General features: G+C 41.1%; 2 protein-coding genes across 2 annotated transcripts; one reads left to right on the forward strand and one right to left on the reverse strand.

Moving 5' to 3' along the window:
- Positions 1–6612: 6612 nt before the first annotated feature.
- On the reverse strand, positions 6613–8258 carry LOC132842118 (uncharacterized). Its single transcript, XM_060864788.1, has 4 exons — positions 8204–8258; positions 7871–7899; positions 7226–7710; positions 6613–7115 (listed from the first exon to the last, which is right to left on the reverse strand). Exons 2-4 carry the CDS (start codon positions 7891–7893, stop codon positions 6613–6615), a joined length of 1011 nt encoding a protein of 336 aa, XP_060720771.1. The 5' UTR covers positions 7894–7899; positions 8204–8258.
- A 146-nt stretch (positions 8259–8404) lies between these two features.
- LOC132842119 (uncharacterized) lies at positions 8405–12175 on the forward strand. The gene is made up of 2 exons (XM_060864789.1): positions 8405–8474; positions 10123–12175. Exon 2 carries the CDS (start codon positions 10136–10138, stop codon positions 12173–12175), a length of 2040 nt encoding a protein of 679 aa, XP_060720772.1. The 5' UTR covers positions 8405–8474; positions 10123–10135.
- The last annotated feature ends 1103 nt before the right edge of the window (positions 12176–13278 follow it).

Consider the following 13278-nt stretch of genomic DNA (forward strand, 5'->3'; position numbering starts at 1 on the left):
TTGAACATGCGCGACAAGAAAACCAGAGGATTATGATCTGTGAAGACTGTAACGGGTAAATTGCTAGAACCGACATAAACCTCGAAATGCTGTAATGCAAGTATAAGGGCTAAAGCTTCTTTCTCGATGGTGGAATAGTTAAGTTGATGTTTATTAAACTTGCGCGAAAAATAACTAATGGGATGTTCTATGCCATTCCTATCCTCTTGAAGAAGGACAGCCCCAGCACCAACACCACTGGCATCCACTTCTATTTTAAACGGTAAGGCACAGTCTGGAGATGCAAGAACAGGTGCATTACAAAGAAGGGCTTTAACATTGCTGAAAGCATACTGACACTCTTTAGACCATACAAATGGCTTTGATGGACTAAGTAGTGAAGTGAGAGGATCTACAACCGTAGAAAAGTTTTTGCAAAAACTTCGATAGTATCCAGCCATGCCTAAAAACCGGCGCAGTTCACGTCGAGTAATGGGAGTAGAAAAATTTACGATGGCCGTAACCTTGGCCTCAACTGGGCGAACCTGACCAAGACCGACCTCTTTACCGAGGTAGGTGACCGTCGCTTGACCAAACTCACATTTGGCTAGATTAAGGGTTAACGAGGCCTTGTCAAGCCGCTCGAATACTGTCCTCAGTGAACGAATATGCTCAATCCAGTCCCTTGAATAAACCACAACGTCATCCAGATATGCGTTACAATTCGGCACTCCTGCCAATACTAAGTTCACGAGACGTTGAAAGGTTGCTGCTGCGTTTCGTAAGCCAAACGGTAAAACAGAATATTGAAGTAGGTGATCTGGGGTTACGAATGCAGAAATATCAGAGGCTTGGGATGTGAGTGGAACTTGCCAGTAACCTTTTAACATGTCTAATTTACTGACAAAATTTGCTGATCCCACATGGTCTATACAATCCTCCATGCGGGGCATTGGATAGCTGACAGGCACCGTCACTGCATTTACCTTTCGGTAATCGGTACAGAATCTGAATGTTCCATCAGGCTTGGGAACGAGCAGACAAAGGGGAGCTCCAAGGACTACAACTGGGTCTAGCTAAACCATTTTCTAAGAGGTAACCCACCTCTTGGCGCATAACCGATCTTTTAAAGGTATTAACTCGATAAGAGTGCTGTTTAATAGGACGCGCCCCATTTACATTGATTTCATGATACAACACGTTTGTTTGTCTAGGAACATCACTAAAGAGAGAGGGAAAATCGGAAATCAATTGAATTACGTCAGACCTCTGTTCTGTTGATAAATGCATAAGATACGATGGAAGATCTTTTAACAACTCAGAGTTCGCCAGTCTCGCGCATTGCTGCGGGGCATTACGGAGAATAACACCATCCTCATCCGCACCAGAGATATTATGAGGGGTCGTCACCTCTACCGATGCAGCTACCGAAGAGACCGTGGGCCCAACAGTCTGATCTGCAGCATCAGACGGAGTCTTTTCTCTGTCGTGGTACGGTTTTAACATGTTTATATGACAAACTCTGGTTTGGCGTTTCCTATCAGGAGTGCGAATCATATAATCGGTATCACTTATTTTCTTTTTTATGATATACGGTTCGAAGAAACGTGCAGAAAGTGCTGAACCTGGTACAGGTAAAAGCACAAGCACACTATCACCTGTTTGAAAAAATCTTGCAACCGCCTTGCGATCACACCGACGTTTCCTACCTTTCTGTGCGGTCGTCAATGATTCCTTAGCTAGCGTACAAGCACGATGTAGCCGTTCGCGAAATTTACTAACATAGTCTAACACATTCATTTCTGGATTGGAATCAGTCATCATCTGATCTTTCATAACTTTCAAAGGACCTCTAACATTATGTCCAAACACTAGTTCAGACGGACTAAAGCCTAGGGACTCTTGTACTACTTCGCGTGCCGCGAACAATACCAGAGGAACACCGTCATCCCAATCCCTACCTGTCTCCATACAATATTTGCGCAGCATTGACTTAAGGGTCTGATGAAAACGTTCCAATGCACCTTGACTTTCAGGGTGATACGCGCTGGAAACGCGGTGAGTTATTGCAAGAGACATCATTACCTGTGTGAAGAGTTTCGAAAGAAAATTGGTACCCTGATCTGTCTGTATAATCTTAGGGAGGCCAAAAGTAGAGAAAAACTTAAGCAGTGCCTTAATAACGAATGGAGCTGTGATTTTTTGTAATGGAAAAGCCTCGGGAAACCGTGTAGCCACGCACATAATTGTAAGCAAGAACTGGTTACCTGACTTTGTTTTAGGGAGAGGACCAACACAATCCACCATCACATGTTCGAAGGGCTCTCCCACTACCGGAATCGGGCAGAGCGGTGCAGGCGGAATCCCCTGGTTGGGCTTCCCTACCAACTGACAAGTATGACAGGTTCGGCAGTACTGAGCAACATCTTTTTTCATTCCTGGCCAAAAGAAGTGCTTGAGTATTCTGGTATAGGTCTTTGTAACACCAAGATGTCCAGCCAGAGGATGGTCATGGGCTAACCGCAGGACCTGTTGACGAACAACAATTTGAAACACACTATCTGAATGCAAGTCTTGATCTAGATCCGAACACCATTTATGCATCAACAAACCACTGTCAACGAAGTAAGTAACTTTCTTATTTGCTGTAAGATCCGGAGAAAGAGCAGAGGCATAACATGGGGCAAGCGAGTTATCCTCCTTCTGAGCGACGATAATCTGTGCTCTGGAGATTGGTGTCCTGGAAACTGCCACATCTAAACCTTTGGCTTCTGGGTAATGAAGCTTTTCACGAGAACCACCCATTTCTAATGAGGCATCATCACTCAAAAGGGGAGCTAAGAACGAGCCAGACAAATTAACCCCTTCGCCGCTTCTCCGCGCCTGTGCGCGAGTCACTGCGCAGGCAGGAAAAACCTCGAGATAGGTGTCAGACATCTCTTCAGGTTGGCTGTTTACTTCAGGTTTATCAATCACCTCCAATACTGGCATTACTTTCCCTCCAGCAAGATCGTTGCCCAGAATAAAATCAACGCCTTTTACGGGAAGTAAAGGTCGCACCGCCACTCTCACGAATGCGGAGAACAAATCACAACACAAGTGCATACTATGTAGTGGTGCCTTCACCGAACCCATCTCAATGCCTTGAACAATTACGCTAGAACCGCTGAAAGTTTCCTCAGAGAAAGGCAGTACCTTGGTTAAAATGAATGACTGCAGCGCACCCGTATCTCTGAGTATATTTATCTCTTTTTGATCGTCTGGATTTCCAGTAAAGGAAATTAACCCTTTCAAAATGAACGGTCGATAACTATCATCGATAGCTTCGTCCACATACCCAGAAACACCCAATTGGGGAGAATTCACAAAACCTACACTTTTAGGGTGAGTTTGCTGTTTTCGTTTCAGCGCTAAACAATCAGCTATGACATGTCCTTGCTTGTGACAATAAAAGCAATCACGAAACTCTTTAGGCTGAAAAGAGTTTGTTTTGGGACGAGTCGGTTGAGTGTTTGGCTGGATTGGTGTAGCTTTCTCTGCGTGAACAGAGGAGAAGACACTTTTGTGGGTAAGCACAAACTCATCAGCCAACACAGCCGCCTGCGACAAGGACGTTACCTTCTGCTCATTAAGGTAAACAACGACACGCTCAGATAGACAGCCCTTAAATTCCTCTAGTAACATCAATTCTCTCAAGGAATCGAAATCATTTACCCTACTAGCCGCACACCACTTATCAAACAAAACCCCCTTTTCCCTGGCAAATTCAACAAATGTCTGAGTAGAATTCTTCTTATGATTCCGAAAACGCTGTCTATAGGCTTCTGGAACCAGCTCGTAAGCTCGGAGAATAGCTGACTTAACCGTTTTATACGTTAAACTCTCCTCTAAAGACAGGGTAGAACAAACCTCCTGAGCTTTACCAATTAATTTACACTGTAACAGCAGTGACCACACTTCTTTGGGCCAACAAAGAGCGGAGGCAATGCGCTCAAAGGTGCTAAAATAAGAATCCACCTCAGATTCTCTAAATTGGGGTACTAACGCAATCTGTCTGCTGACATCAAACGTGGCTGCGGATGGAGTAAACGGCGGGGTAACTTCTGAGCCTTGTACAGAGCTCGGCTGCGCAGCAGAGCCAGCAGTGATCTTCATTGCCTCCAACTCAAGCTGTCGCAGCTTCACCTGTTTTTCGGCCTCTATTTCAAGTTTGCGTACTTCCAGGCGCAACTTAAGTTCTTCTTGGCGTGCCTGGGCTTTATCTTGTGCCTCCAAGTGTAAACGGGCCAAGCGGACTTTCAGTCGTGCATCTACTCCTGACCCAAGGGACACAGGAGAGAACGGATCAAAGGGTGACAAACCGGGTTTGGCCTCGGCCTCCGCCACCGCCTCACCCACAGCTGTACCACCCATTTCGTTCGCCTCCTCCTCAGCACTGAATTGCCCCGCACCCACGTCAACCGAATCCAAAACCCCTTCAGTCGCCGCCTCCACAGCACCCGCCAGCAAAATTCCTAGCTCAATCAAACGTTGCGCAACTGTCTCCTTAATCTCCTGTTTACGCATTTGTTTCCCCAGGGAAATCCGATAATGGTCCGCTATCGCCATCAGTTCCGTCTTTTTGTATCCATTTAGCTGCTCCCATGTTGGATCACCAAGAAAGGCCTGCAAATTAAACAAGGCCATGACCCCCCCAAACAGACCAACAGGCCGACACACCACCCCTAAGTAAATAAGCGGGACGCCAACCGAAATCACACACCAAACACCACCAAATTACACCTACACCCACGGGAACCTACAATCCTGGACGAGCCCCCATTTAAATGTTACGACCCAAATACGGCCTAGGAGTACGTAGGGAAGTAACATTTAGGAAAGGATTTAGCCCCAGGTATATGTGTAAAATGGAGGCAGGCAATACCACAACTTCTATAGATATGGGGGTTTATTAAAACTCACTAGAAATCAGTGTAAGACAATATACATAATAAAGAGGGTGAAACTATGTACACACATTCAACGGACCAACGGGAAACTGCAGATGGACCTGAAGAGAGAGATAGCGCGGGAGAGCAAAAGAAGGAAGCAAAACACCGGCACAGCCACGCAGACGTAACACCCGTATAACAGAACCACTAGTCATGCATAGTAATAGATTTGCTCGCTTGCGCATTTTTTGGAAAGTAATAAATGAATGAATGGATAAATAAATAAATAAATAATTATAGAGAGAGGGAGAGAGAGAGAAAAAATATGTGGGATTTATGACATAAACTGGTACAATGAAACACGGCGTGGTGGAGTCTGGGTTGGAGGAGGGAGTTTAGATCGCGGCAGCAGCGAAGCGCTAGAGCGGCTCAATGAATGGGAATTTAAATGGTCGGGTAATATGGATCACGTAACTGGATTGGTGCGTGTCATGGACAGCTGATTAACAGCTGATGCACGCTTGACTACGTGGCCTGCCTGAACTAACGTGATGCTTGATTGTAGCTAGCTAATTATTGCAATTTAGCAATAAAGATCAGTATAGCAAGTTATAGGAAAAACAACCTTGTGTTATATAACCTATTTTTTTAACTAGTTTTCATTATTATCGTTATCTACAAGGTTGTTTACAAGGGACATTACTGAATGTAGTTATGCCAGGTGCTCTTACTGAAAGCAAGCTTAATCTATGTATATATGGTTAAATTTACAACTGGGTTTTATAGAACTTATTGTATTCTATATTTAAGTTTTTTGTGTAGACTTATATTGTTGAGACCATATATTGTGTGTGCAGGTTCTAGCTTGACTAAGCTGCTGTAACACCCTCATGAGATCAATAAATTATATATATATATCGATCTATATCCACACCTAAATTGCAGGGGCACGCAGTTAGATACTTAGCAGTAATATCAATGAAAGTGGAAAGTGAGCTATAGATGATGAAGGATTTGACAGTAAACAGTGCTTAAATGTAGTAGGTGGGTGTTAAGGAAGGGGGATAGCGAGAGGTTGGTGGGGGGAGGGAGCGACATTTTTTCCCCCAGTGGTTCCAGGAATCATAGGCTTTAGATATAATTAAACAAACTTTTAGTTTATGCTACAACACACTTCAGGTTTACACGTGAATATGGGTTTCCAGCTACTGGCACTGCATTAGTATTCACCGATACACAAACCATGACTTTTATTATTCTACATGTGCATTAATGTAAACTCTCTTCTTATCTGTCATACTGTCACAGTTGTTCAGACACGGATCAGGTTTATCTGGATAAAGCATGAAATAATGGACATGAAATAGGTGAAACAAACACACTTCACTGCCAAATAGGACATCTGAGACAAATGTCTTTTTATAAACTCTATCTGGAAAAGTCCTTTTAATAATGTTTATATTCATGTTTAATGTAATCTTTTATAAACCTTTCACATAATAAAAGCAGCATGAAACATGATTAACTTCTCTTTATTTGTCTTTTAGCTTACAGATTGAGTTAATTTAACAAACTTTACTGCAATACTCACGTTCACTTTTATTGCACTTGCATATGAAACAGAACATCACATTTCTTTTCACATACTTTATACATATTTCAACAAAACTTCAAAAAAACAAAAAACAAAAGAAACAGCATGTTATTGTGATATTGAGCTGTTCTCTGAGGAACATATGGCTGCAAGTCGTTGGTTGTTCTCCTTCATCTGATTGATGAGTCTTGGCAGGTCATTGCGATAGAGGAGCTCATTCCCTGTGATCTGCTCTATGGCCTTCATCACATCCTCCATCACCTTCATCACAGGCTCCTGGAGGATGAATCTGCGAGTCAGAGCTTCAGCCACACTGACCCTCCCTCTCAGGACACCCAGAAGATGAACAGCTCCTCTCACTTTCCCCTGGAACTGACCTACAGACTGACTCTGCTTCTTCACCTTCTGGATTCCTTCACGTATCTGTTTCAGCTGGTTATTTTTCTGACTGATGTCACGTTTGGTCTGGGAAATCTTTGACACGTAGTGAGATACTTTAAGTTCATATTTTCTCACTTCATTCTCAGACTTTCTCACCTCCTCTTGAGCCACTTGGACAGCTTTGTTTGCTTGATCCAGTTCAATTCCACCACCAATAATCATGGCAGAACCTGAACAGTGAAGAAACAAACTATAGAGTCAGAACAGACACTCGCATGAAGGTTATGATGATGAAACAGTTCAGATGTCATTATTATTATCTGTATGCTGTAATTCTTACCTACAATCCATCCAATGATAGGTATAACTAACAGTCCTGCCCCAACACCTGTGACAATTTCAGCATCATGTTTCCTTTTCTGCTGATCCTGAAGTGTGTTTATTGCTGAATCCAGATTTCTCCTGATCTGCTCCAGAGCTCCCTGAGATTCTCTGAGTAAATATTCATTTGATTTCTTCTTTTCTCTAAAGTTGTCTAAGGTTAGTTTTGTGTCATTCATCTCCTGCTTGAGTTTCCCCTCTTCTTGTATCAGTCTCTCTAAGTTTTCATCCAGACTCTTTAACCCTGAACTGGCTTCCTGTTCTGACTGCTTCAGGAGCTGATGAGCCTGTACTATCTGCTGTCTGATGTAGTCATAGTTGGAGCATTTCCCAGTTACAGGATCTACATCTGCCTCAATAAGAGCCTTATAGACTTCATTCAGGGAGGAGATCCCACCTTTCAGTGGAATGAGAACAGCTTCAGCTGTGTTCTTCAGCACAAATCTGTAGAGACAAACAAAACATTTCAACACAGAAAAGAAAAAGTCTTAAGAAAAAAATATTGGATTTATTTTTGTTTTTGTTAAATAATTTTTATGCAATTCCATTTAAAAGTGAATAAATTGTTATGAATCATTTCTATTAATTCTGGAATTAAACTCACTTGAATGATGAAAGCTGATTCATCTTACTCTGAAACAGGAAGTAAAAATGTTAAAGGGGAAAAACTCAAACCTGATCATAAGATCATCATAAAAATCTCCTTTAGTGTCTCTAGTCATCTGTCATCTGTTACAGAATGATTTTATTAATAAAAGTCCTCTACAGATCAAAAGGATAATAAATAATAATGTTCAGTCTTTTATACTTTAATAATATTTTGTGAGTCTTAAACATGAGATTGTTGTTTTTTTTCTTTATTTTTTTGTAATTATTTTATTTTAAGTTATTACATATGTAAAGACAGTAAAAAAAAGGCAGCATGAAACATGATTACCTTGTCACAGGGTTTCCTGTAGATAAACCTGCAACCAGAGTGTGAAAGTTTGCTGTTCTTTCTCTTCTGGATCACCACAGTCACTTATTATGTGAGATTTATAAGATGAACTTCACATATGAGTGTATCAGAGGTGGGTGGGTGAAAAGGGGAGGGCAGATTACACATTATAAATACACAGGGGCTTTCAGTCTTGAGGTAGTGCACCATTTGGGTCACAGAGCAGACAGAGAACCTCCACACCTTCACTGAAGACTATCAGCATATCCAGGTAGGAAGAGACTGCTCTGAATTTCATTTAAAGGTCTTTCTTAATGCAAATATTTACTCCTTTAATCCTTTGTTGTTATTCTAGTAGCATTATTCACCTTCCCTGTTGCTAACTACTGTAGGCATAATCTCAAAACGGCAACAAAAAAAAGATTATTTCTGAAAAATTAATTTATTGTTAGAATTTTTTTGTATGAACTTACTTTTAAAAATGTTTACTGTTATATAAATAATTTCTCTGTGAATACTGGTATATACTTACTCCAATGTAGAAAGATGGATCATCTGATTCGAAAAGTAAAAGGGCTATAGGGCAGTGATGTGATGTTCAGCTCAACTTATTATGTGAGATTTACAGTATAAGATAAACTTCTTTTATAATTGTATCAGAGGTGGGTGGGTGAAAAGGGGAGGGCAGATTACACATTATAAATACACAGGGGCTTTCAGTCTTGAGGCAGTGCACAGTTTGGATCACAGAGCAGACAGAGAACCTCCACACCTTCACTGAAGACTATCAGCATATCCAGGTAGGAAGAGATACATGAGTCAAGCGTCACACCGGAGCTTGATCCATTTCGCCATAACCATGTGACTTGTGACATATGGAACTTAGATTCGACACAACAATACAACTGATTTGTAATCTGGATCAAAAATAGAGTGAAGTCTTTGTGTAGGTTTTAAGTGTCATTCACTTCACTAATGATTTGAGATGCTGCTTTTGAATTATTAATGAAACCAATTATGAAACCTGTCACCTTTGTCCTGTGTGAGAGAATATTCCACTTAATAGGTTTAGGACTAGAATAAAACCTTATGTTAACAAGCGGCAAGTGTTGATTAAAGCAGATTCATAAAATGGCTACAGTACAAGATTATTCATCACATTTAGAAATTATTTCATAATTAAATTCATAAATCTATTATTCGTACAGGTCTGTCTCCTTCCTCCCTGGGTGTAAGACTTCTCATTTATTTTATCCTCACTGAACTGATTGGGGGGAAGCTATAAACAGATCTGATGAGAAATACAACAGTGAAACATCTGTCCCACAGTTAAGCTTGGAGAAAGAGGTGTGATGGTGCTGGGAACCATTTCAGCTGTTGGTCCTGGTGAAAAGTGCACTAATAATATAGTTTATAAAAAGCTGCACATAGGTTTATCCACAAGGGAAAACATTTAAAGAAACCAAGTGGTAAAGGTTTTCCATACTAAATCACTATCTATTTATTTAATCTGTTCTAATTTTCTGACCAATGATTTGACTTTAAGACCTTTAAAATATTATATTAATGGTTCAGCACTGACATAACACCTAATATTTAACATACTGAGAATCTTAAAGTCTCTATAGTATTAAACACAATCACATCTAACTTGTCTAGTGTTCAAGCAAGTTGAAGTGTTGAAACTTTTTGTTAGTTCTGTTAGTTTTATCAGATGTAAACACTCCACCTTTACTCATGTGTCCACCAAATAACTAAACCCAACAAAAGTAAGAGCTCTCAGACGTTGTCTCTGTGTATCATGGTTCAGATTTTTATTATGGTTTGCACTGTAAGTGTACAAATTGTTCTCTGCTGGCACCCAAGAAGGCAGCCATGGTGATCTCATTATTAATTTATTTTCTTTTTGTCTTTAGTAGGAAAAAAGAAGCCATGGATTTGCAAATTGCAAAGAAAACTCAAAGCCTCACCACAGCTGAGGAGATGAGGAACCAAACCAAGCTTGTGATGCAGCCGTATGCCAACTGGGAGGAGTATCTGACTCCTGCTCCTCTCTCCATAGCCATCCTGGGAGAGCTGGTCTTCATCTCCTCCAATACAGATTTCTCCATCAACAAGAACCCACCTAAAGATGGCTACAAGTTCATCAAATACCCAGAGTCATTTCGTGCCTGCCTCATGCAGGTGTGTAACTCAGGCTGGTGGGCTTTCAATGAGGCCCATAAGAACATGGATCAGATTAGACTTTACACCATGGCAGTTCCTGATTACATGAAGATGGCTGTGAAGATCCTGTTCCAAGGCAGTGATGAGGTTGTTGAAGCTCACCTCCCTGAACAGTTGGAGAACATCCGTGTTGTTGCAGAAGACTGTCTTGAGCTGGCCAATTCAACAGAAAAACGGTTCACTGATGTCATCAACATTATCCATGAACTGCTGGAAGCATGTGTAAATGCTGAGCACATATATGGAGAGGAGCTGGAGGAAATCAAGAGGAAACTGGAGGAAGCCAATCTGAGAAAACAGTCATCAGAAGAAGCAAATAAACGCTCAGAGAAGGCAATTAAGGACATGGAAAAGCAGCTGAACGAAGCTCATGAAAGTTACAGCAAAGCAATGGATTCACTGCCCAGTGGATGGGACATGATAGGAATGGATTTCGTTGAAGGTTTATGTGAGAGCATCACAACTGTTATTAATGGAATAACGACCATGGGACCTAAAAGTGAGACACAGAATGATCCTGAAAAAAAAAGTCCAGAATCTGAAGCTGATAGCTTTGATGAAATTACTATTTATAGTAAATCTGCAGAAATCCTGAAATGCACAGAGAATATTCAAGAGTTTGTGATTGAAAACACAATTAACTGGAAAGATTTGTATGATCAAAAACACAAAACTACAAAGACAAAATTTCAGGCAGATCAGTTCATACGAATTGGGGAAAATTTAAAAGAATTTCCAAACTGCACAGCAAAAGAGGAAGTACAAAACATCTGTACCAAAGGCATCGAGATCTGTGAAGAACTAGCAAAGTATGCACCAGAACAGAAATGTGAAGAAGCCAAAACAAATGAGTTGATTCAACTGATCAGAAACCTGAATGAATCAGCTCGCAGTTTTGACAGCAAAAGTAAATCTGTCACAAATTCTCCTGCTCTGACTCCAAAACCACCAATGATGTATAAAGAAGAAAGTAAACCTGGGAAGGTGAAAGCTTCACAAAGGGCATCAGATAATGCCAGGTTCCGCATAGAGCAGAGCCGCACTCAACTGGACAAGACCAGAGAGATGTATGAGAAGAGTGTAGAAAACATGGAGAAGAACCAAAAGGAGCTGACTGACATCCTGATCACCATGAGGAGCTGTAAGATCAAAGAGATAGACTTTAACACCACTATAGAAATGTTGGTTAAGGGTATGGATGCCATGGGGAGAGTGAAGGAGCAGTGGGAGAAGATGGTGCGCTTCTTTCAGATGGTGTCCAACATTGTGAAAATCCACCTGACCAGAACCCTTAAAGATTTTGTTTCTACATCTGAGAAGACACAGAAGCTTTCCTACAACGCAAAGCTCTTCTCCAAAGATCTGCTCTACAATCAAGCCTTTCAAGCCACTAACATCGCCAACCTTGTCAACATGATCTCTACAACCTACACCGAGGTGTCCACCAAACACATCATGGATCGTGTCAGCACTCTGGGAAAACTGATGGCCATGGACAAGGAAAAGCCAGAGTTTCAGTTTGAGGTTGATCAGTTACGGAACGCCTGTGATGTGGCTCAGAAAGCCATCTTAGTCCTTGTCCGCAAGAACAAGAAGGAGTTTGAAGAGAAGAGTCTTGCAAGACTGGTGAAGGTTGATAAAGAGTTGCTCGCCATTCTCCCTGCTGCTGCTCCAGAAGAGCTAAAGCGCATTCAAGCAGCTGTTAAAAGTGGATTCACAGAAGAAGATGAAGCAGCCTACGCCTGAGTGAATAAACAAAAGTAGGCTCCTTGTCACATGTGATCATAAATATCATGTGAGCATCTCTATTAATGCGTTGTCTTTACAGCAAAGTGACAAATTTATTTTTTGGATTTCTTTGTTTGCACTTTGCCAGAATAAACGCTCTCTGCAATTTCAATCATTTTGTCTACTTTTCTGATTTCCCCTTGGGGATTAATAAAGTTCTCCACTAGTAATACTTTGTTGTAACACTTGTTAAGCTATCGTTCAATTCAATTCAAGTTTATTTGTATAGCGCTTTTTACAACTGACATTGTCTCAAAGCAGCTTTAACTTAGGACAATTTTAGCAGAACATAAACTTAGGACAAAAGGTTAATTAAAATAATAATATAAAGATTAATAGGATGCAAAATTCAAGATTATTATTAGATATATTTAGTTCACAGTGTGTATGTATACATCCCAAATGAGCAAGTCTGAGGTAACTCAGGCAGCAGTAGCAAGGAAAAACTCTCTTAGACGATGGAGGAAGAAACCTTGAGAGGAACCAGACTCAACGGGAACCCATCCTCATATGGGTGACACTGGAGGGTGTGAATATAAAAATACAGTCAAACAGATGTTATATAGATGCAAAAGATGTGGAATTCACATCTCCTTTTAGTATCACAGAGTCTGACTCGAGCTGGTAGATCTCTAGATGCCTCAGGATTCAGAGTCGGCCTCACCTCGGTGGAGTTCCAAAATCTTCATCGCAAGGAAGACGATCGGAGCTCGTACAATTTCTTAATGCCTCGGGATGGGTAGAAAGAGAGAAGCGGTGGAGAGGGATTAACATATCTGCTGTTCATAAAAATGTGCAAGTCTAATGCAATAGTGCACAATATTATGGGATGTATTATGTGTACGCCTGACTAAAGAGATGAGCTTTTAATCTACATTTAAACTGGGAAAGTGTGTCTGAGCCCCGAACACTATCAGGAAGACTGCTCCAAAGTTTGGGGGCTAAATAAGAAAACGCTCTACCACCTTTAGTGGACTTAGATGTTCTGGGAACAACCAGAAGTCCTGAGTTTTGTGATCTCAGAGAGCATGAAGGATTGTAACGTGTTAGAAGACTAGTTA

This window comes from Tachysurus vachellii, chromosome 3 (genome assembly GCF_030014155.1).
Source record: "Tachysurus vachellii isolate PV-2020 chromosome 3, HZAU_Pvac_v1, whole genome shotgun sequence".
Taxonomy (NCBI): domain Eukaryota; kingdom Metazoa; phylum Chordata; class Actinopteri; order Siluriformes; family Bagridae; genus Tachysurus; species Tachysurus vachellii.